The sequence below is a fragment of the Eulemur rufifrons genome, chromosome 25, assembly GCF_041146395.1.
Source record: "Eulemur rufifrons isolate Redbay chromosome 25, OSU_ERuf_1, whole genome shotgun sequence".
Classification (NCBI taxonomy): Eukaryota; Metazoa; Chordata; class Mammalia; order Primates; family Lemuridae; genus Eulemur; species Eulemur rufifrons.
Genome location: NC_091007.1, coordinates 15,501,203 through 15,523,740, shown reverse-complemented (window position 1 = coordinate 15,523,740; position 22,538 = coordinate 15,501,203). Strand labels below are relative to the sequence as shown.

The 22,538-nt window shown below is 43.2% G+C and overlaps 1 protein-coding gene across 2 annotated transcripts in view; it reads left to right on the top strand.

Moving 5' to 3' along the window:
- Positions 1 to 956: 956 nt before the first annotated feature.
- PIP4K2A (phosphatidylinositol-5-phosphate 4-kinase type 2 alpha) overlaps positions 957 to 22,538 on the top strand; it is a 159,562-nt gene continuing 137,980 nt past the window's right edge. For both annotated transcript variants that reach the window (XM_069458822.1, XM_069458821.1), the window contains exon 1: positions 957 to 1,203. In XM_069458822.1, coding sequence (XP_069314923.1) covers positions 1,060 to 1,203 — 144 coding nt within the window. In that variant the 5' untranslated portion in view covers positions 957 to 1,059. The remainder of the gene's footprint in view (positions 1,204 to 22,538) is intronic.

The following is a 22,538-nucleotide window of genomic DNA, read 5'->3' as shown; positions in this document are numbered from 1 at the left end:
AATTTGGGTGCGCGTGAATGAGGCCAGTGAACAGGTTTCCAGGGAAGAAGGTGAGTGCACTGAAAAAGTTAGGGAAGGCAAGGAACACACTGACGGATTCCAAGCAGAAGGTGCAGCTGGGGCATGGTTCTCCTGGTCAAACCAAGGGCTCTGATGAGGAATCCAGGACCCTGTCCCATGAGCGAGGGTGGGCTGGGAAGGACAGCCCAGCGTATTAGGTGGGAGTCTCCCTTTTGAATGACTCAGGGAGTGTGGGAAGGCCCAAATGCAGGGTCCGAAAGGCCCGAGGGTTAAAGGCACAAAGGGATCAAGAAGTTCATTTCAGGGTCACTTTGGAAGGCGGCCGGCAACGTGCCAAGGTCCTTTCCCTCGGTGCCAGGGAAGCCCCGGTCTCCACGTCGCGCTGCACGTCTCACCCACTCTCCGGACTCTCGCATGGGCGCGCGGCGGTTCCCTGAGACTCCTTCCTCCGCCTGAGCGACGCCCCCGGGGCTCCGCTCCTCCGACCTCGGCACGGCACGCTCCTGGTCCTGTCCCCTTTCCTCCCCGGGGAGCGGGAGGGGATGCCCGGCCGAGTCCTCGCGTTCCCGCGCCGCACGCCCGTCCCGCGGCCTCCTCGCCCGTGCACCGGGGCGGCCGGGCAGAGCCGGAGCCCGAGCCCGAGGGCGCAGCCTAACGGTCCGGCGACCGCGCCCCGCGCCCCGCGCCCCGCCCGGCGGCGCCGCAGCTGCCCGCCCGCCCCCTGCGTCATGACGCCGGCGCCCAACGCGGAAGCCGCTCGCGGCGCGCCTGGACCAGCCGCGGGCTGAGCGCGGAGCCGGGGCGGGCGCGGAGCCGGGCCGGGCGCGAGCCGAGCGCAGCCTGCGCCCCAGCCGGGCCGAGCGGGCGGAGCGAGCGCAGCGGGCCGAGCGCGCCGGCGGCGGCGGCGGCGGGCGGAGCGGGGCGCGGTGCGCCGGGGCCGCCGCCGGGGGGATGCAGCTGCCTCCCCGGGCCGGTGTGTAGAGAGGGCGGGTCCCCGGCCTCGGGAGCGCGGCGGTGGAGGGGACGGAGGCGGCGGCCATGGCGACCCCCGGGAACCTGGGGGCCTCTGTCCTGGCGAGCAAGACCAAGACCAAGAAGAAGCACTTTGTAGCGCAGAAAGTGAAGCTGTTTCGGGCCAGCGATCCGCTGCTCAGCGTCCTGATGTGGGGGGTAAACCACTCGGTAAGGGCTCGGCTGCGGCGCGCGGTCCCCTTCCTCCTCCTCCTCTTCCTCCTCGCTCCCCTCCTCCTCCGGCTGCTACTGCTGCGGGGCGGGGAGCTCGAGCCGGCCGCGGCCCTCGGGCTGTTCGCCCTCCGGGGCTGCTCGCCCGCCTCCGTATCCCCAGCCCCGCGGCGCGCGCCCATCCCTCTGGGCCGCCCGGACGCCACTCGCGCCGCCTTTGGACCTGGGGCCGGGTGCAGGACGAGGGGTCCCGTCTGCATCTGAGCCCCACGACCGGTGCCAGTGCCGCCCCCCCGTCTGTCCGCCCGCGGGTCGGTCCCCGCAGCCCGGGAAGTGGGAAGTTTGTGCAGGGCACGGCTCCGCCTCGCTGTCAGCCCCGGCACAGGCTGCGGGGACCCGGTCTTGGAGATCGCTCCCCCTGTGTGGGGGGCGGCGGGGGCGCCTGCGTCCTCAGGGGGCGGGCAGGTGTACCTGTCCCAGGCAGGGAGCGTCCGTAGCCTCCCGCGGGAGGAGAGGGGTGAGGATCCTGGAGAGACTGGAAAGCGAGAAAATTTGGGGCAGCAGCTTTAGTGCTTAGGTCCTTTTTTTTCCTCTTCCCCCTTGTAAAGGCAATATTATTGGACACAAGGGAGGCTTTTTGGCAAAGATAAAGCTAATGTAAATATGGCTCTGATGTTGAGCATCTTCTCTGGTCCTCTCCCGCATCGCCCTGCCGCTGTGCCGACTGAGGAGCCCTTGGAGGGGAGTCTGTCTCCCGACGCCTCCTCCCCCACTTTGGGGAGCCCGGCAGAAGTCACCGACTGCGGAAGGGCGGCCGGGTGGTGACAGCAGGAGGGGGTCCTGGCAGGCGCGATGGGAGGTGGTCTTAAGTTGCCTGCACCCCGCTTTGGGGGTTTGTTTAAAAGGCTGGAGGAGAGCGCTTGGAAAGGTTAGCGTAGCACGCAGCCAGGGCTGGTGGAGGATGCGCCGCTGCGGGCTATGCGGACTGCGGTTCGAGGGTCTGAAATAGCCTCCTGCTGATCTTACTGCGAGAAACTCCTGCAGTTTTAATCTACTTGGATAGGATCAGGAAACACGATAGGAGCTGTTGGCTCAGCCATGAAAGTTTAAATGAGCCTGTGAATTTTGACCATGACCTTACCCACTGCAGTCAGTCAGCATCTGAGCAAAAGTGTAAGTCTGCCTTTCGTGCTTTTGATTTCGATGGATGTCCGTTTCCGTTTCAGCATCATGGAAATGACAGAAAACCATGTTGGTTTCTTTAAAACGACACTCTTACTTTAATGAAGTTGTTTAAAATGGCTCAAAAGCATCATTTTTGTCTTTTTGTTCCCCAAGCTGAGATGGGGAAAAGGTGAAACAATATGACGATTGATTGTGTTTGCGTGGAGTTGTGACTGCCTTTGAAAAATTTGAAAAATGATTATTTGTATCCAGTTTAATGCCTGACCCGCTGAAGTTCATTTTAACTTCTTACAACTTCTATAGCTATTAGGAATGTAAACTGTTACAATGGCATATGCTACACTATTGCACCAAAAACTCCTCCCCCCAGTTTTATTACAGAACATGAAATGAAATTTTTTCCTGTAAGTCTACAATCTAGAGTTATGTATACTTTTAAGCTCTTTTATAATTTATGTTATTAGTTGTGTGTCCCTTATTACTAATATAGGATCTTGTAATAAAAAATAGGATGTGTGTACTGTAGTGCTTACTCATATTTACGGGTGCTTTTATCTCCTTTGGAGTTCTGGTGTTTTGGTCAGGACAGTGTTTGTGTCTCAGGGTTTAATCATATCAACAATATGCTGCAGGAAAAAGAGGGTGCTGTCTGGGAGTGAGTCTGAATTCCTGTTTTCTTCAGAAAGTCTTGCAATCGTGCATGTTTTACAGTAACCATTTCTGTTGCTACCTTATATTTTATGAATTGCTACATTTGTGTTAAAGTTTCTTGCTAATTGGAAATATTTTGAAACTACTTAAGGCTTATAAAAATAATGTTCGATTTGTAGATGATACATTTAGTGTTACTTTCTTTTGCTCTCAAGAAAATGTAACAATTCTAAGTGTGCACAGCCTGAGGGAAGTTTCCATAGTATACAATGTAATCCTGTTATTCATTCAGCAGATATACATTGGCCACATTCAGTGTCATCTACTGTGGGGAAGATTGCTAAAACACCTCTCAATATTTTTGTCCAAATATCCTCATTTTTGAGGGCTCTGAGTTGACATAAGCATGTTCCATTTCATAGCTTTCTTTTTCAAATTGTCTATTTTCTTTAATATATTAGTTTTGAAAAAAGAATGGAGGTATATATAAAGATGAAATCTAAACTCTGAGATGCCATGTATTTCTGGTTGATTTCATGTGCATTTCTGTATACCAAAGTTTATAGTACAATGTGAGGATAAATATGTCAGCACTGCTAAGAACAAGCAAGCATAGTGTTGTATGTAAATGGGAACATTTGAGAAAGCATAACAAAGAAGGAACTGATAATTCAAGTCAGAGTCTTTCCTTACATTTCTAAAATGATCAGAATTAATGGGAAAAGATTTGTCATGAATATAGCAATTTTGTGCTTTTAAAATTTATTTGGACTCATCATAAGGATGTTAAGGAATAACCACAAATTTTTAGCACTAAAGGGAAACCGTATATTTATTTTATCATAGAGGCATCTTATAAGGGGATTGGGCACTTTCTACAGACTATGGTAAAACGCTCTTTGGGTCTGTGTTCCAATTCTTTCTCTGTTGACCTTGGGCATGCTAACCAGTTTTTGTTTGCATCTGTGAGGTAAGGTTGTTGCACTGGATGATTTCCAAGTTTTTTTCTAACTCAAGATTCAACTGTTTTTACAGTCTACTAGGTACATAGCATTATACTAGGATTTATAGAATAGTAGTAGTATATAATAAAAGTTGCCTTACTATTATAACCTTGCTGATACAGCAGCATTCAGGGAATTTTCAAGGCCTCGACTTAGAGGGAAAGGAAATCTATGGTGATTTTTAAGAGACTGTGAACTAGAGTTTGTTATATTGATTGTAGTTGAGCCGCATTGCAGTCTATTAAGTCAAAGTCTATTTGATTGAAATGTAACAACTTGCAATTAAGGTGAAAAATTTCAAGTCCATTGTGGTGGTAATGAAAATCTTGATTTGGGCAATGCTCAGTGTCGGGAATAAGCCTGTTATTGTGTGGTTAATTTGATATGTTACTGCTTTCTAACTTAAAATACCCATCAGTGAATGGATCAGTGCCAATTTTTATTTTAAGTATTTTAAGCAGTGAATATAATTGAATACATAAAGGAAAAGATGACATAAGAAGGCAGTTTTGTCTTGTTACATTTGGAATTACACTAAAAATGATTAGGCAGTAAGCGTCTTAAAATGATATTTTAATAGCGTGTGGAGCATGTTGAATGATATAAGCCAAGACTTGTTTTAAATAGATATCCTAAAAGATTTTTATACTCAGTGAATGTGAGCCTTTTAGAAATTAGTATTTAAAAAGCTATTTAACTATCCAAAGGAAGACATTCATTATCTGTATAGAAAAATCTTCAAGGACATAAAACTTGCTTAAAACAAATGTATTTAGGAGTAGCCAAGTATTGACATTAGAGTCTTTTGGTTTCAAGCCATAGGAACTCGAATGAGCTCCAGCGAAGGTTTCAAGTACTAGGAGAATTTGGGTGGTCTGCCACAGTAGAAGGAAAACCGGTGACCAAACTATGAAGAGAGTCAGGCGCATGGGTGTTGTGGAACCTTTCTGTCTGTTTTGATTTTATTCTTCTTCATAGCTGACTGGCTTCCTCCACAGGGCAAGGAACTAATGGTTTCTGAATTTCATCTTTTGCTCCCCAAAAAGGGTTTTCTGTCTCTGACTCAGTTATAAAAATCCCATGGAAGGATTCAGATTGGTCTGGCTGTGGTCAGTTGTGGCTGTTAATAACAAGATGGCAGCACCTGCCTGTTGGAGTTGGGGAAAGAACAGCTCCCCAAAGAAGGGAGGGGGCTGGGCAGGCAGGTCTCTGTCCTAGTGACAGAGCTGGGGTGTTTACCTGGATGTCTGTGGGGGTCTGTGGGGGCCAGTCTGAAAGCCACGTGCCGTGTTTTGTGTGGATTGGGGAATACATGGTGTTCTTGGTAGCACGTCCATAGCTTTTGTTAATAATATAGTCTCAGAAAGGTCTGGGACTTGAAATAGACACATACCACATTGGAGAAATAGTGTTGTTTTGTTTGTTTTGTTTTGTTTTTTAAGGTTCTCGGGTTTATATTTGAGCACTGATAAAAGATAAAAGAAGGAAGCTAGGTCTAAAAATGATATGAATGACTATGAAATGATATTGACTGAGTAGACTATAAAGAGGCAATTGCATTAAAATAAACATTAGCTAGCCATGAGGTGAAATTCATTGAATGGAACCCAATTAATCATTCAGTCAAGAACTAGTCTCCTCAAACTTATGTTTTTCTTCCTTTTACTTTTCAGAAGAAAGAAAAAGGCCAAGCAGATATATACAAAATTTATTATTAGGGAAGTAGTTTTATACTCTCTAAAACTTGGGAGTATATCTGGAGAAAAGAATACATTTTCTTCTCTGTTCATCGAATACCTTAGAGTGAACTTTAGTTACCCTAAGTACTAAATGCTTTACTAAACTTTAGTATTCAAAACGATGCCCCATGGCAGGTCAAGGATCTCTCCTCCCAAGGCAAGATTATTTGCTGTGCCTTTAGAAAGATGGTCAATAAGAATTGTAATAAACCAACCAAATGTATTTTAAGTTGATTGGAAAAATGCAGTCAACCAGAGTAATTAGTTTTGCTAATACACCCTTTGAAATACAAATTTTGTAATTGAAAGGAATTGGTGCAATTTGGCAAAATGGTTTATGGTCAGATAGATGAAGTTCAAGTCCTGGTGTCAGCAGTTATGGGCTCTTTGAGCAGCAGTTTTGGGCTCTTGAGCCTCAATTTATGCATTCTTGAAACAGAGGCAATGAGGATGACCTAGCAGGGTCATCTTGAGGGTTAAATGAGATAATGTATTTAAGGCCTAGCATGGTAATTAGCACACCATAAGAATTCGGTAAATGTTATCTAAAAATGATAAAATTTGCATGCAGTTAGGCTGGTGCCATATTAAAAGCATCAGACCAGTGCTTCTTAAAATTAATGTGTATATGAATTTCCCAAGTAAACTTCTTAAAAATGCAGACTGTGATTCAGCAGGTGTGGAGGGGGTGTGGCCTGAGACTCTGCATTTTATCACGCTCTCAGGTGCTGCTGGTCTGGTAGGCTACACAAGGCAGTGGAAGGAGTAACTTTACAAGTGAGGGGAAATGTTCAGGGTTTTCCCCCAGCTGTATGTGATGAGTTTCTTGGAAGAATGGTGACCTTATGATAGATTAGAAAAGTTCGGAGGAGGAATTGTGAGTTGGAGAGGGACACAAGCAATTTTGACTGAAGAAATATTGAGTTGGAGGGGATGGCAGAAGGGTCTTCCAATTACAGTGCCACGTGGGATGTTGGAAAGGAGGGATCCAAGCTTCTGAGCCAGGTTAGGGTTTGCAGTGGAGACTTGCCCATACGGGATTGGTGTTGAAGCCACGCAGGTGAATTAGATCTCTGACAGAGAGGCCAGAATTGGTGTTGAAGCCACCCAGGTGTATTAGATCTCTGACAGAGAGGCCAGAATTGGTGTTGAAGCCACCCAGGTGTATTAGATCTCTGACAGAGAGGCCAGAATTGGTGTTGAAGCCACGCAGGTGAATTAGATCTCTGACAGAGAGGCCAGAATTGGTGTTGAAGCCACGCAGGTGAATTAGATCTCTGACAGAGAGGCCAGAATTGGTGTTGAAGCCACGCAGGTGAATTAGATCTCTGACAGAGAGGCCGGAACGCTGGGGAAGCTTGGCTTTGTGGGAAAGACAAAGGGAGAAGAACCTGGAAGCAAGAGAAAACTCAGCAAGGAGGCTGGAGGAATTAGATGCTCCAAACAGCTTGACATTTGTGGTTGTACTTTTTGCAAGAGTGGTTGATTTAGGGGTGTGTGTGTGTGTGTGTGTGTGTGTGAAAGCTTGAAGGTTTAAGAAGTGAATGAGAGGAAGTAGCTTCTCTTTTTAGAAGGTAAGTAGAAGGAAGCTGAAAGATACCATTTTGTTTAGAAACACCTAGGGTTATTCCTCGATTCCATTCCTTCCTTTCTATTCTCACCCTTATCGTTCCTAACCACATTTGTTTCCCTCTTTCCTAGACTGTTAATAAAACTCCCTGGCGTGTTTCTCTGAACCTGCTTTTATCCACTTTTTTTTTTTGTACCATGGACCTCTGTGGCAGTCCGGTGAAGGCTATGGACCCCTTCTCAGAGTAATGCTTTTTAATGAATAAGTGAAATTACAGAATACAGAGGATATATCCTACCAAGGTCATGCATCCGTTGAATTCTATCCATGGACCATTTTGGAGATTTGTGGAGCCCAGTTAAGAAGTGATAAAACGTAGCAAATTATTAGATTGTATGTTAAATTAATGGTTACTTTATCCTGGTTCATGGTATAATGTCATCATTTTACTTGGCATCCTTATATATTTTTGAGTTGTGAATTATCACTTTGGAATTATCCATAGGCCCTTGTTTTTGTATCTATTTTGCTATCATGTTCCTTCTTGTATCTTTAACACCTACCTCCACTAGAGATTAGGTTGTTCGAGGTGTCAGAAATCTAATTCACATTGATTAGTTGCAAGTTATGTCAGCTATTGACTTTTCACCTTTTTTTTGTTTTTTTAAACATAAGAGACACTGCAAGATGCTTTGGATGCAAAATGAATATATTGTGGACGCTGCCTTCAAATTGCTCATAAATGCAGGGGACACAGACATAAGACATATATATATATATATATGTATATATATATACACAACTAACTAGAATGTCAAGAATGCTGGAAGTGGAGGGTATTAAATAGGGTAGGCAGAGTGTAGGCCTCATTAGGAAGAAGACTTTGAGCAAAGGCATAAGTAGGTGAACGGCCTGGACATGAGGACATCTGGGTAAAGAGCATTTTAGGCAGAGATTGGCCTGTGCAAAGGCCCTGAGGCTGGCACTTGCCTGGCGTGTTCCGGCACCTGTAGGGAAACTGGTGTGGCTGGAGCAGAGTAAGAAAGGAGTAAAGTGGCAGCAGATGGGGCCAGGGTGATAACAGGCTGGAGCGTGATTACTTCTGCCTGGGGGAATTGGAGAAGTCTTGAGGGGAGGTAACATTGAGGAGGACCTTGAAGGTCAAGTAGAATCTCCCAGCTGCAGAAGATGAGGACAGGCATATGTGGCCAAGGGGCCAACAGCTGGTGAAAGCAAGCAGTTGGAGAAAGTGAGCAGTCTGCTACGGCTGTGGCCTAGGGCCTTGCCACTGAAAACATGTAGCTCACAGGCCAGTGGCCTCGGCCAGCACCCGGGAACCTGTTAGACATGCTGAGTCTTGGGCCTCTGCAGGCCTACCGGAGCAGAATGTGCATTTCAACAAGACAGGTGATTGTAAGAACATTCTAGTTTGAGAAGCACCGGCCAGGGTGGATCATTGGTTTCAAGCCCTGGGGTTCCTTGGCTATGCCCCAGAGGCAGGTGGGGGAAGTTAGCCCCTATCTCAGCTGCCTCCAGGATAGCTTTGCTTTCGTCCTCATTGTTGGGGGATGGGAAGGGAGAAGGTTTTGCAGCCAAAGGGATTGAAAACCACAGAGGTCAACGATGGGAATGTCGGGAGGTGGTTGAAAAGGGAGTTTGAGGCCACCTTCGAAGGGCCAAGCTGCTGATGTTTGCCAGAGAAAAACCAACAACAATTCTGATCAGGGTCACTTTAACATTTGCCACAGATCTGAAATGGCACTCGACCCCGAGATTTTACTGTCCCCCTTTAGTGTGTTCTCTACTCTTTCAAATCAATGCTTCCTTTCCCTCTCCTTAAACTTCCGCCTGGTGTCTTGTCCCTCTGCCCTCCCCGGGCTGAGAGCCTCATCTGGAAGGCCTTGAACAAATAGAAGCCACCAGCTTCTGCTCTTCCCAACTTCTGGACTGCTGGGTCCGTCTGTCTGCAAACCTGCTGGAGAGCTGCGCTGCCCGGCTTGATTATTTCGATTTGAATGAATGAAACTTAAAATTCAGTTTTTCATGCCAAGTGCTCAGTAGCCACGTGTGACTATGGAATGGGACGGTGCGGGTGCAGACGCTCCTCACCATGGCAGCACCTGCCGCCGGGCAGTGCTCGCTGCAGTGGCACCGGAAGCTCCCCTTGCCCTCCGTCTCTCACGTTAGCAAGCCCTCTCTTTCTCTGCTCCATTTTATAGCGCGAGTTGGAAAGCCTCGTCCCAAGCGCTGCGCTCTCCTATGTCTATGGGCACCTCCACCCCACCTGCTATGTTTTCCTCAACTTATTTTAATGCAGCTTTTGTCCCACCACGCCGAGGAAATTGCTCTTGTCAGCATCATCAGCAAAGCTCAGGTTTTCAAATCCAAGGGTTTCTTTCTTTCTTTCTTTCTTTTTTTTTTGCTTTTGTTTTCCTTATGCCTTGGTGGCCAGTCCTCCTTAGGTGCTGTATCGGGCTCCTCGTCTTTTGTTCAGTCTCAAAATGTTGGAATGTGTCAGACCTCTGCCCAGGGTCGTCTTCTATAACTACATCAATTCTACCTGCATAGTCTTGTTTAGTTTCATGGCTTTTGATACCATCTTACAGTGATGGTTGAGAAATCTCTATCTTCAGCTCCAACTTCCCTCTCGGGTTCTATATTCAGTGTCTTACCAGAAGTCTTTATGTGAGTACCTGATAGGATCTCAGACGTCCCAAGCAGGACTCTTGCTTTCTTCTGCCTACTTTGCCCCCCTACCCCCATCGTGCCCTAAACCAGTGTCTTCCCATCTCGGTGAACAGACCACCATCGGCCCAGGTGCTCGAGCCAAAAACCCAGGGACTAACCTTGACTCCTCTTTTCACCACTCCTTTCCCATTTTTGAATCCTGAGTCTGCAACTCGTCCCTTCCTATTGAAATCCTCTTTCTCAAGAGCACAGTAGCCTACTAACTGGTTTCCCTGTACTCACCCTTGCCCTGTTTCAATCCTGATTCTGCCCAGCAGTGGCAGAATGAGCTTTCTGGACTGGAGGTGATACCGTGGCGCTTTCTCAGTTCAACCTTCCAGGGGCTTCCCACTGCATTTAGAATAAAACCCAAACCCTTTTCTGCAGCTTTTGCGGTCTCCCTGGCCGAGCCCCTACTTCCCTCTCTGCCCTCAAGCCTTAACACCCTCTTCCTCACCCCCACGCAGCAGCCACACTGGGCTTTTTCTGTTCCTAAAACAAGACAAGCTCAGAGCGGCCACAGAGCCTCTGCATTTACTTTTCTCTTTGTCTGGAATGTTCTTCCCTCAGATCTCTGAATAGTTGGTTCCCAATTTGTCATTTTAGTCCCTCAGTTAAAGGGTTGCCTTCTCAGATGGTCTCTGACCTCCTAAACTCAGGCAGCCCCTTCATTAGCATATCACTCTTATTTTCTCTGTGACACTTAACGCTATCTGAAACTGAGTTGTGTACGTGTTTGTTGTTTATCTGTCCCAACTATTAACAGAACGTTAAGTTCCACAACAGGCACCCGCGGAGACTTTGTCTTATCTCCCAGCTTTCTCCTGCACCTGGTGCTTTTATACAGTAGGCGCTCAACACGCATTGTTGAATGATTGAATGCAGCTGGGATTCCCAACTGTGGGCCATTAGTGCTCACGTGGGGCACCAGGCGTCCTCTCGCATTAAATATCACCAGCGTTGTAAGGTTGGTTTTTGTTAGGGTTGAGCACAGTATTTGGAGCGTTTTGCTGAGCTGGTTGTGCAATGCATTCGAGAGTGGGGGAAAAGTTGCTGCAAGTTGGTGATAAGAGGTATGGAGTAACTGCTAAGCCCAGGCCAAAGACAGAGCTTATGTTTACAACAGCACAAGAGAACTGCGCCTTGTGAATGTGGCAGGGAAGATTCAGAGAGTAAACAGCTTCTCTCAAACAATGGCAGAATGTTGAAGGGCCGCCAAGGGAATTGTGTGAAGACTATGAATGTATTTCTAAACAATCTGAGATACGATTATGTAGGAGAGTGCTACTGACACATTCTTTAGATGGCTTGAGATACGCCTGTAAAAATTCTAGTATTTGGAAGTGTGCTATAAGTTAAATTTAAGATTCTATTAACATTTTGAGAATAGTGGTGGTAATTTCAATATCTCAAGCCTGTATGGGCTTTTTTCCTATCGTGTATTGTTTCTGTTGGTTCTTCCTCATGGTGCCTCGTTTGCCCTGTGTGTTTGGTTCACTTTGGCTCTGAGCGGCTCAGTTTGGGGAGGATTCTTGGAGTCTCAGGGTAAAGGTGTAGATATGTCCTTATGGAGAGAATTGTTTGTTTTTCCCAAGTGTCTAGGGGCACTGCAGACTGAGACCATTTGAAACTAAATTCACAGCTTGGGATATTTTGGACCTCATGATGATATAAATTGGGCTGTAGTCCCTTGGGGGGTGGAACAGGTTTATTTTTGGTTGACCCATTGTAGCCTTATGGAGACAGCGTTTCCTATTAGACTCCACTCCTTGGGTGGGCCCCAGGCTTTGACTTCTCTCAATTCGTGAGACCGTCAGAGCCAAAGTGGTTTCCACGACTCACTCCTCTTGTGTCCAGCTTTCACTTAGATTTTGGCAGGGTAACTCTCTCCTGCCTCTTCACCTGAGATGCCTTTGAGAAGACGCTTAACAAATATTTTATTCAGGACGATTACTTGTTCCGAGTGGCAGAGTGGATCTGAATTACCCTATCAGCAGAAATGGAAATCAGCATCAGAGTTTGAAAAGGGAGGGAATGACAGTCAGCAAGAGCACTGTGGGGTTCTGTGGCCTCCCAGGGACAGACCTGGGAGGGGAAGTGGTCGGACAGGAGGAGGAACTGTAGGGGAAGAAGGAAGGTCATCTGGGCAGGAGGTGATGGGAACCTGAACTTGGGCAGCGGTGGCAGAGAAGGGATGTGCCAAGAGTTCGCTATTACAGAGAGAATCGGCTGGGTTTGGACTCATCGAGGGAGTTTCCTTACCGTTTACACTCTCCATCACGTTATTGTTATATTTTGGGCTGGTAGCTAAAAACAGTCTCTATTATCTACACTTAAGTTACTGATATGTAGAAATGATTATATTTCTGATGTTGAAATTTTCACACATGCTAACAGTTTAAAAAGATAGCATTTGATAGATAATTCAGCATTTGATGTCTCCAGTCTAAATAGATCCCTGAAATGTGGTTTAATGGTCCGGCTTTAATCAGTATCTTATTTTATAAAAAGTGTTATTTTTCACAGCTAAAGTTCTACCAGTAACCTATAACTGGTTTAGTTTTTTGGGGGATGTTTTCTAATAGTGTCAGTAGTTTGGAGTGTCCTATATATACCTCCCAACCAGCTCTTCTGCTGCTTGTGAGCTTTTGGACAATGTCTGCAGAAATTAGGAGTGGAGTTTGTATGGAAGTTTTTTCTTTCTCAGGCTAAACTGTACTGGTGAGGTTAGGGCCTCTAGCTTTTTAATTAATCATTACTAGACTTCTGGGGGACCCAAAAACTGAAGATTTTTGTCTTAAAGTATTTCTGTCTTTTACTAGCTTATTTCATTCTTTTATAAAACTTTTACTTTAAAAAAAAAGTTCTTAAAATCAGACTTAACATGTCATAGTATTAAGAACTTTTGTTTTCCCTTAAAAGTATTTAAGAATGGTTTTCTCCCTTATGATTTAATGAGGATCATTAAGTTACCTTTCACTTATCAATGCTGTGGATAAAATTAATCTTGGTTTCTTTAGGTATAATGTTTTCTATTTCATAGTACTTTCTTTATAACTTTCTGCATGCCTTTTAACTGACAAAATCCAAAGTTGTGTATAGTATTTTATAAGGCCTGTACCTGAAAAGTTAATTTTTGGCTTATCTATGCTATAGTTTGATGATTTTTTTTTTTTTAAAAGTAGGCAGATATTATATGAGGTTTTTTGTGTGTGTTCATGTGAAAATTCCTACTGGCAAGAGACTATCAATTAAGTCACCATTATTTTTAGCTAAAAATCTGTATTGAAATTATTTGAGGATCTGGAGTATAAGGTCTTTGTATATATAATTCAGTTGGCTTCAGTGTACATTCCATTGCATTCTAAGGGTCTCACTTTCAACCAAACCAGCTGTCTCATGGGTGGGTTGTTAAAGGGGGAATGATGTGAAAGTAGTTGGTTAAATCTATCACCAGTGTTAGACAGACAGCCTCACACAGCTCTTGTCAAAACTGACTTAAAACTTTATATTGACTACGTAGAGAGAAGAATTTTTATTACCTCTCCAAAGAATATTACACAAACAGATCTTTTGAATAAGATCCTTTTTTATTTATTCAGCAAAAATTTATTTTTATTATTTTTTTTTTTTTGTTGAGACAGAGTCTCACTTTGTTGCCCAGGCTAGAGTGAGTGCCGTGGCGTCAGCTTAGCTCACAGCAACCTCAAACTCCTGAGCTCAAGCGATCCTACTGCCTCAGCCTCCCGAGTAGCTGGGACTACAGGCATGCGCCACTATGCCCGGCTAATTTTTTCTATATAGATTTTTAGGTGTCCATATAATGTCTTTCTATTTTTAGTAGAGACGGGGTCTCGATCAGGCTGGTCTCGAACTCCTGACCTTGAGCAATCCACCCGCCTCGGCCTCCCAGAGTGCTAGGATTACAGGCGTGAGCCACCGCGCCCGGCCAGCAAAAATTTATTGACCATTTGCTTATTAGATACTGATCAAGGCCTTAAAGAAAGAAGTATGAAAAAGTCTGCCTGTAAGAAAGGCGTTCACAGTCTTACCGGGGAGATGGGCATGGAATGATGTAAACAGGGTAGTAAATCGGTGGATTAACAGAAGTGCCTCGTTCAAAGTTTATTTGGTTACATATAACAGTCACACAACTCGGATCAGCTGAAGGAAAAAATAGGGGCGTGTTCACTGGGTAACTCCTGGAGCTTAAAGGCAGGAACCTCAACTGAGCTTCACGTTGACCAGGATCCAGAGCGCCTCCTTCCTTCACTTTCTCTCAGGGCAATGTGGTCTCTAAGCTTTGCACCACTTTTTGTGAACTTTTCGTCTAAGAATATTCATTTTTCTCAACCTCTTTGTGCAAGTAGACCTCACATAGCTCCCAAGTTTATTTGTCCCCAGATCCAGGTACATCAGATGGTAATTAGCTACTCTAATTGCAATTTCAGATTTCTTACGAGTGAGACACAAAGAGTTAGGGACCATCCAGATCCAGCCACCTGTGGCTGTAGGAGCAGGGTCTCCTGTAGTGTGGGCATGGCTGCTGGGCAGCTCCTGGTGGGGCACCCACCGCCCTCCTGGCGCGCGCGCACACACACACACACACACACACACACCCCTGGATTGTACACACAGATACTACGAGACAGCAGAGGATTAATAAACTACCCTGGCACAGTTAGTGTTATTTGCATTAGATCTTGAAATTCTTCAAGAATTGAGTTGGAATTAACCTAGTAAAGAAGCTGGGGAAAACGAGTTATGGGCAGAGTAAGTAACATACGTAAAAGCATACAGGGCATGTGGCATTTGCAGGGAACTGCCAAGCCTTTCTTCAGGTGTCACTATACTCCCCATCTTCTAACTCTATGGTTTTCTTCTTTTCCATTCTTATGGACATATTCCTATTTAAATTACTGTTTGCTTAATTTCTTTAGGCTTGGTCAGTTAGGCTTAGAATCGTATCTGCAAGTTGCTGGACACATTCAGAATTTGTAGTTGCAACAAGTAGGCTTTGGGTTATTCGTCCCTGCCCCAACCCCCACCCCCAACCTGGACTTTGACGAAGGTGTTCAATATTAGTCAACCCGAGAATGACCTCTGTAGCTTTCCACATAAACTGCATAAAGGCTCTGGGCTGTGGGGGCAGGTGGGGGCTGACATCAGTATTGCCACCTGCACACCACGGCAAAGGGCTGCATTAGCCAGAGACAGGCACCCTTTTTGTGGTTTTCCCGCACAGAGGAGGCTCATTTTCTGATGTGCACAGAGGTGCCCTGTGTGCTAGCAGCTGCCACGCTTTGCCCTGCTTTTCTTGGGTCATGCATGGAAAATTTCTCATGTCAAATTCCCAAGTGTTGGTATCTTTGAGGAAGCTTTCAGGTGGTGTTCAGGCTGGACAGAAGAAAAGAAAGTGGAATTTATAAAGTTCCCTTACAGATTTGAATCTGCTTTAGAAAATACACAATTGTGCAGTCTTTCCTGCCACATGCTGTTTCTATGATGCAGATGAGTTTATACAAGACCGGTGCATAGGAAATGTGGCATACGGTGCAGGAATTGGTTCGTAGACAGTTTTCCCTGAGTACGTCGCTGTTTATTGCCTCCAAGTGACTGCAGCTGGATGCGAAGTGCACTAACACAGCTGAAAGCACAAACCAGGTTGGACAGCAGGGCCACACACCTTGCTCATTCATCTGTGCCATTCCTCTTAGTGGCCAGGTGTTCCATCTTGGTAGTATTAATTTTAGGGTTCTCTCCAGTCTTTGGGCTTTTTGCCCTAGTCTGTACAACTTAGAAACTCCATTATTCTTTATAATCCTTTCATCAAGCAGTCTTCATGTTTGTATTTTTAACATTCATTCTATATTTATTAGAACTTAAACATTGTTGAAAACTGATAAGTATATTTTTAGGATTTTTATTTTTAAGCATTCCAGTCATTGGGTTTCATAGGTTTTGAGTGGTCTGCCTAAAATCTGGTTTTTAGGGTGTGTATAGAACTTAAAGTTTTTCTGAAGTACATATATTACATTACAACAGAAACGTTTGTTATTTACAATTTATTTTGAACAACTATATGCCCAGGCTGGCAGCCTCCCGAAGAAACACACAATCCGTGCTGGCTTTTTTTTTTTCCAGGGATAAGCAGAAGCTGGAAGCCTTGTTGTCTAAGGGGCCCTTAGCCTAAAAAGTTTGAAGACACTGCTCTAAACAAGCAGAAAATTCATTTCTAGATGGGCCCTTTGCAGCTGCTTAGTGATCCTCCTCGGGCCTCACCATGTCTGTCTCCCAGTTTCTCACACTCCTGGTGTCCAGTGTGTTCGGGTCTCTTTCTCAGGTGTGCCCTGACTCCTAAGTTTCCATTCTCCAGATGACTTTTCTCCCTGTGCTAATCACCAGCTCCCCTCTGCACAGTTAGCTCGAGCTCGCTTCTGTGCCCAGGAACTTGAGAAGAAATTTCTTTGCAGCTGGCCCCTCTCTCTAAGACCCACGTCCTTGGGTTCTTACCACGACATTAGGACTTGGAACATGTTTCCTGTAGAAGCAAACAGCCAGCTTGCAAGTGAACATTTGGAACACAATCCATTCATAAATTAGGTTCTGCCTCACCCAGATGAAAAGTTCAGATGCTTTGGCATCGAAAGAACTGTTCAGAAACAGTTACTGTACCTGAAATTTTAAATCCATAAAGCACTTACGTATTTATTTGTTTTTGGCACATTGAGCCAAAGTAGGAGGACAGGAGCACATTATAGGGACATTTTAAAAGGAAAAAAATACATTAGGAAGAAGCTAATACATGTTTTTGTCTTACTCACTTTTCTCTTGTAATTTTGGCATCAGATATTCACAGACTTAACACATGGCAATGAATATTTAATTCAGTAAATAGCCAATGGTGAATATTTTTATTATGTGTTATATAAAGCTGCTTCTTATATTTATTTAGGTGAACTAGAACCATTCATGGTTTTAGTGGAACTTAAGTTCTAATAAGGGCAGATAGTATATTTTCTGAAAAACTTGAAAAATAAACATAAATATAGGAACACAACCAGTGTTAATGTTTGGTGTGTTTCTTTCCAATATCTTTTTTTAAATATTATGGAGATTGTACTGTTTATGTTTCATCATTTTACTATGTATTCTTCACAATCATAATTTTTAACTTTTAATGACTGCCTAATAGTCTGATGAAGTTTTACTAGTCTGTACAATGGTTCTAGTTTTTTTGCTACCATAAATAATGCTGCTATCAACATCTCCCTTTATAAAGCTTTTTCTTATTTTAGATGATTTCCTTAGAATAGATTCCCCTTTGGGGAAATTTATTTGGTCAAAGGGTATGAATATTTTTAAGGCTCTTGGTACATGTTGCCAAGTGCTTTCAAAAAGGGCTGTACCAGTTTATAACCCCAGGAGTGTGGGTGAGAACTTCTTTAACTCCTGCTTTGAGTATATTCTAGGTTGAACAGCAAAGATTGGAATAGATAGATATCCTCTTCTTTGCATATGCTCTTAACGCATTTAAATCTGCTTAGAGGGATTTTCAACAGCTCAACAAAAGAGGTGAACATTTGGGCAGTGTAGGGGTGTCAGGTCTGGGGGCTGGAGAACAGCAGGGTTGGCCGTCTGGCCCAGGAGAATGCCTTCTAAGGAGAGCTGCTTTCTGCTGACCCACTTCTTACAATATTTTTCTTCATTCTGCTCCAGGCAGAAAGTCTTTGGGTTCCAAAAGCAGGTCGGTGTCCACTGTCTATGTTGGCTCACTGCAGCTGGCCAAACACCATGTGACTTATATTAATAGTATACCCAATCCAGTAGCCATTCAGTGGCAGACAGAATTCTTCAAATGTAAGTAGGCTAGTCAGGAATTTGCAGTTGGTTATCCGGTCTGACTCCTTTACATTAGATTTGACCTATGGATACTTAATATGCAACTATTCAGAAAATGTACTGTGACATCCACTAGAGTCCGTAATTAGAGCGGCGTGTGTTTGCTTTTTAAAGGTCGAATGTTATCACTGCTCTGTAGGCCCGTAGTTTGGCTTGGAGCTTCATTTCACGTGCTGGCCACTCTGTCCGGCATTACCTGATGTAAGTATGTCAGTCACCTGTGCTGACTTCGCAAACATTCTGAAGCCCAGCGGGGCAGGTAGGGGAGGCTGAAGCTTTGCCAGATAACGGGGAGGGCCCACACTTCTTTCCGTGTAGATAACGGACGTTCAGAAAGGAGAAAGCAATGCAATTTTAATTTTTATCTCTTTTGCATACTATAGAAAGCTTTTTTTTTTTTTTTTTTTTTTTTTTTTTTGCTGAAGAAAATGAACTCCTGAGAACATTGAAGGAACAAAGGCAGAGGTCTCTTAGAAAGGAAAGGTCATGCTTATAAACCATCGCCATCCAGATAAACTGTTATTTCCACTTTGTGTGGATGTGTTTTATTGTGACAGTGGTAACTACGGTTGCCAATTCTCAGGAGGCCTAAATTACTGATTGTTTCAGATGGATACAGGCTTTAAAATTAGCCCTGGGATAATACATTTCTTTTAAAACTTAACCTTAATTGATTCTTATTTTTTAGAGCTTGAATTAAGTAGAAAATTAAGGGTCCTTTATAAGAGATGATAATATGTATTTAACTTGGATTAATAGAGAGTTATTCCTTATTCTGTTATTTTAAAATATTAAATGGCACAAAAAGAGATCATTCTGATTAGGCTTTGGGAAGTAGGCTTTTCAGTATAAATTAACTATGCAATGTTCTATTAACTTCAAAATAAGGACTTTAAAAATTATGGATATAAATTTTGTATGCCCTGTCTATTTTTGAAAAAGTAGCTTGTTTTCTTAGGATATTTGGCCTAAATACAATACATACAATATACAATACAGTACAGTGTATCTGTATATTGAAATACTCTGTAGTCATTACACATGTTGGTGGAGGGGCGTGTACTGATAAGGAAATATGACTGATTTGTTGAGTGAGAGCGTGGCCAGTATGTCATTTAAAATATTATGTGTCTCACTAAGGAGGGAGGAGGGATTACAGATGGTTTTTCACTTTCTACTTAAATCTTTCTATAGCTTCCTTTTATTTTTTTTTTATTTATTTTTTTTTTTTGAGACAGAGTCTCACTCTGTTGCCCAGGCTAGAGTGAGTGCCGTGGCGTCAGCCTAGCTCACAGCAACCTCAAACTCCTGAGCTCAAGCGATCCTACTGCCTCAGCCTCCCGAGTAGCTGGGACTACAGGCATGCGCCACCATGCCCGGCTAATTTTTTCTATATATATTTTTAGCTGTCCATATAATTTCTTTCTATTTTTAGTAGAGGTGGGGTCTCGCTCTTGCTCAGGCTGGTCTCGAACTCCTGAGCTCAAACGATCCGCCCACCTCGGCCTCCCAGAGTGCTAGGATTACAGGCGTGAGCCACCGCGCCCGGCCTATAGCTTCCTTTTAAAAAACAATATATTGAGCATCCAGTCCTTTTATAATGGGGGGGGGAGAAACCAAGTCATATTCTAGGGTGAGATGGGTAGTGGGAAGAGATCTTTTATACAATCTTCTATACCCTCTGTATCTAGGGGTTCCACATCTGCAGATTCAACCAAGCACCGATCAAAAACATTCGAGAAAAAAAAGACAGACAATAAAAAACAATACAACAATAAAAAAAAATACAAATAAAAGTACCAATACAGTGCAACAACTGTTTACATGGTATTTACATTGTATTAGGTACTGTAAGTGGTCTAAAGACGATTTAAAAAGTATGTGGGAGGGTGCGCATAGCATAGGTTATATGTAAACACTGCACCATTTTTATCAGGGACTTGAAAATCTGGATTGTAGCATCTTCAGGGACCACAGACACCAAGTGATGTTGAATTTGATGAGGCAGAACCAACTCATACATTTTGGTTTGTGAAACAGATACATCTGCTTGATATAAGGAATTTTTCTGGAGGGTTGGTAGTTTATCCCAGAAAATCCTTTGATTTAAAAGAAGTAGTGATTGTATTGGGAGAAACAGTTAGGTAATAAATGATTCTAAAAGTTGTCATTTTTTGTGAGTTTGAGAAAAACAAAGATCACCTGGAGTGATTACCACTTACTTACCTACAGGTATCTCAGTTTTTATTGTGCATCTCATCAGTGAAACAATTTGAACATGTGCTCTCGGTATATTAATTTTATTTATAAGTTTTTAAATGTTTATACTATAGAGAAGTTTTTAAAGGATGCATTAAAGATAAATATTAATACCTAAAAGCTTGCCCCCGTTAAAAATTATTGATAGTGTTAAAAATTGTCATCACCATGTAATGGGTTTGTTTGGGTTTTTTTTCTTCACATGAAAGCTGTGTGGATAAATTCATGTCAGTGTTTTTAAAAATGTTGGTGAATACTTTGTGATAAAGCAATTTGAAGATCTGGTCCTCCATTCAATGTATTTTGCTGTTAGGTTTTAGAAGTTATAATAGCTACAAGTGTTACCTCACAAAGATATACTGATCCAAATGGATGAAGTACATTATCAACTATACTTATTAACTAGTGATTCTCATTTTCAAACCATCTACCAGTTATGCCAAAATTTTTGTGAAAATTTGGTAAGTTTCTATTTTCCCTGTTACTAAGTTCTCACAAAATGTGTTTCAGTTTATATTAGTAAGGATGAGGGGGTTAAAAATAAGCTTTTTTTCATTTGTTGAACATTTTAAAGTAGGTTAGAAAACTGTCTTCTAAGTTCTTCGTGGCTACAAAAGCACATTTCTTTTCAAAATGCTTTTTCCATAATATGAGTTTTTTTTTCCAAAAAAGTAATTATTTTCTTGTACTTGTTAAAATTTCATCTTCACCTTGAAGGCACTGATTAAGTAAGCTCATTTAAAAAAAAAAATCTACTGGGTAGCATATTACTGACAGCCACTGTGATCACGGAGTAGGTCAGGATATTTGGAACAAATTGTATTTATGTAAGACAAAAATGTGTTAATCCTTAAAACAATTCTTCTATGTATTTTGCCACGTGAGAACTGGAGCACCGCTGTATGGTGCAAAATATTTTTGGGGTCACTTCCCCCCTCGTTACTTAAAGGTTTTGTTTTTTTATACCACATAGATAGTTGGCATCGTATTGTAAATAAACTGAACAGATGACAGAGGGGCACATGGACACATCTGGAGTTATTAATATATAAGTGACATGTGACCATCTAACATATACATATGAACCCAAATAAGGGTTGCTGGTCTTGATAAAAGCTGCATTTCTTACCTTTTAAGGTAAATTTAAGTATAAATAGGTATTCTGATGATTTCTTTTTGCATCCAGTAGATCGTCTTACTTGTTACTTCCCCAGACACAGCCCTTGGGAGATTTGCAATTCAAGTACAGTCGCCCCTTTAGAATTCCCAGGAGACTGGGTCCAGGACCCCCATAGATACCAAAATCCGTGGACGCTGCAATCAGCCCTTGGGAACCCGCAGATATGAAAAGGCGACTCTCTATGTTCTCAGATTCCTCATCCAGCAAATACTGTATTTTCGAACTGTCTTTGGTTGAATTCATGGATGCGGAACCCTCCCATAAAGTATGTAAATGAAGGAGAGAGTGACTCTGGATTTAGACCTCGTTCATCAGGTTTTTAAAATTTCTTTGATTCCATTTCAAAAAATCATAAAATGTCAGAACCAGATGGTACTTGTGATTTTTTTTTTTTTCCTAACCCTTTCATTTTATAGATGAGAAAACTGAGACAGTTCTAAATAAAGAAATAGTGCTCAGTGGCAGAGCCGGGACTAGAATGACATTCCCCACTCAGTACCAGGTTCCGTGTGTGGACCGAGGTCATCTGTAGACAGCATGTCGATGACCAGTGGCTCCCCAGATGCGAGCTAGGGGAGATCTGTTGATATCTGACTTCCTAAAGTCTAATTTGCTTCTCCAGTCTCACAGCTCTGTTTTGCTTCCCAAACATATGGCCTCGAAATCATCTTTCGTTTTCTCTTTTTGCTTCCTTTTTATCATAGACACATGCTTCGTCTAGCTATTACTGAAATGTGAAGAAGACTCATAAATAGATTCTCATTTCCTGAGAAGTAGCCTTCTAAGTGAAGCAAGATGCCATGTAACCACTCTGACTCTTTTTAGTGATGAAGGTGAAATCTTTGTAACGTGTCTACTCTCAGAAAGCCTTTGAGACTTTTAACAAAGAAAGCATAGGTAAAATAAAGCAAAAAGGAGATAGTAAAAAAATCAAGTTGTAAAGAGGGGGAGGGGAAATACATATTTACCCTAACATTTTGCACAGTCCTGGTTAAGGAAACTGTGGCATTTGAACTTGAATGTTAGGTTTCTCAGCGGCCATGACAAAGCTGTGATCTAACATATCTTTGTCTACAGGGAGGACACATACTGGTTTATTTTCACTCCCTGGTTCAGAG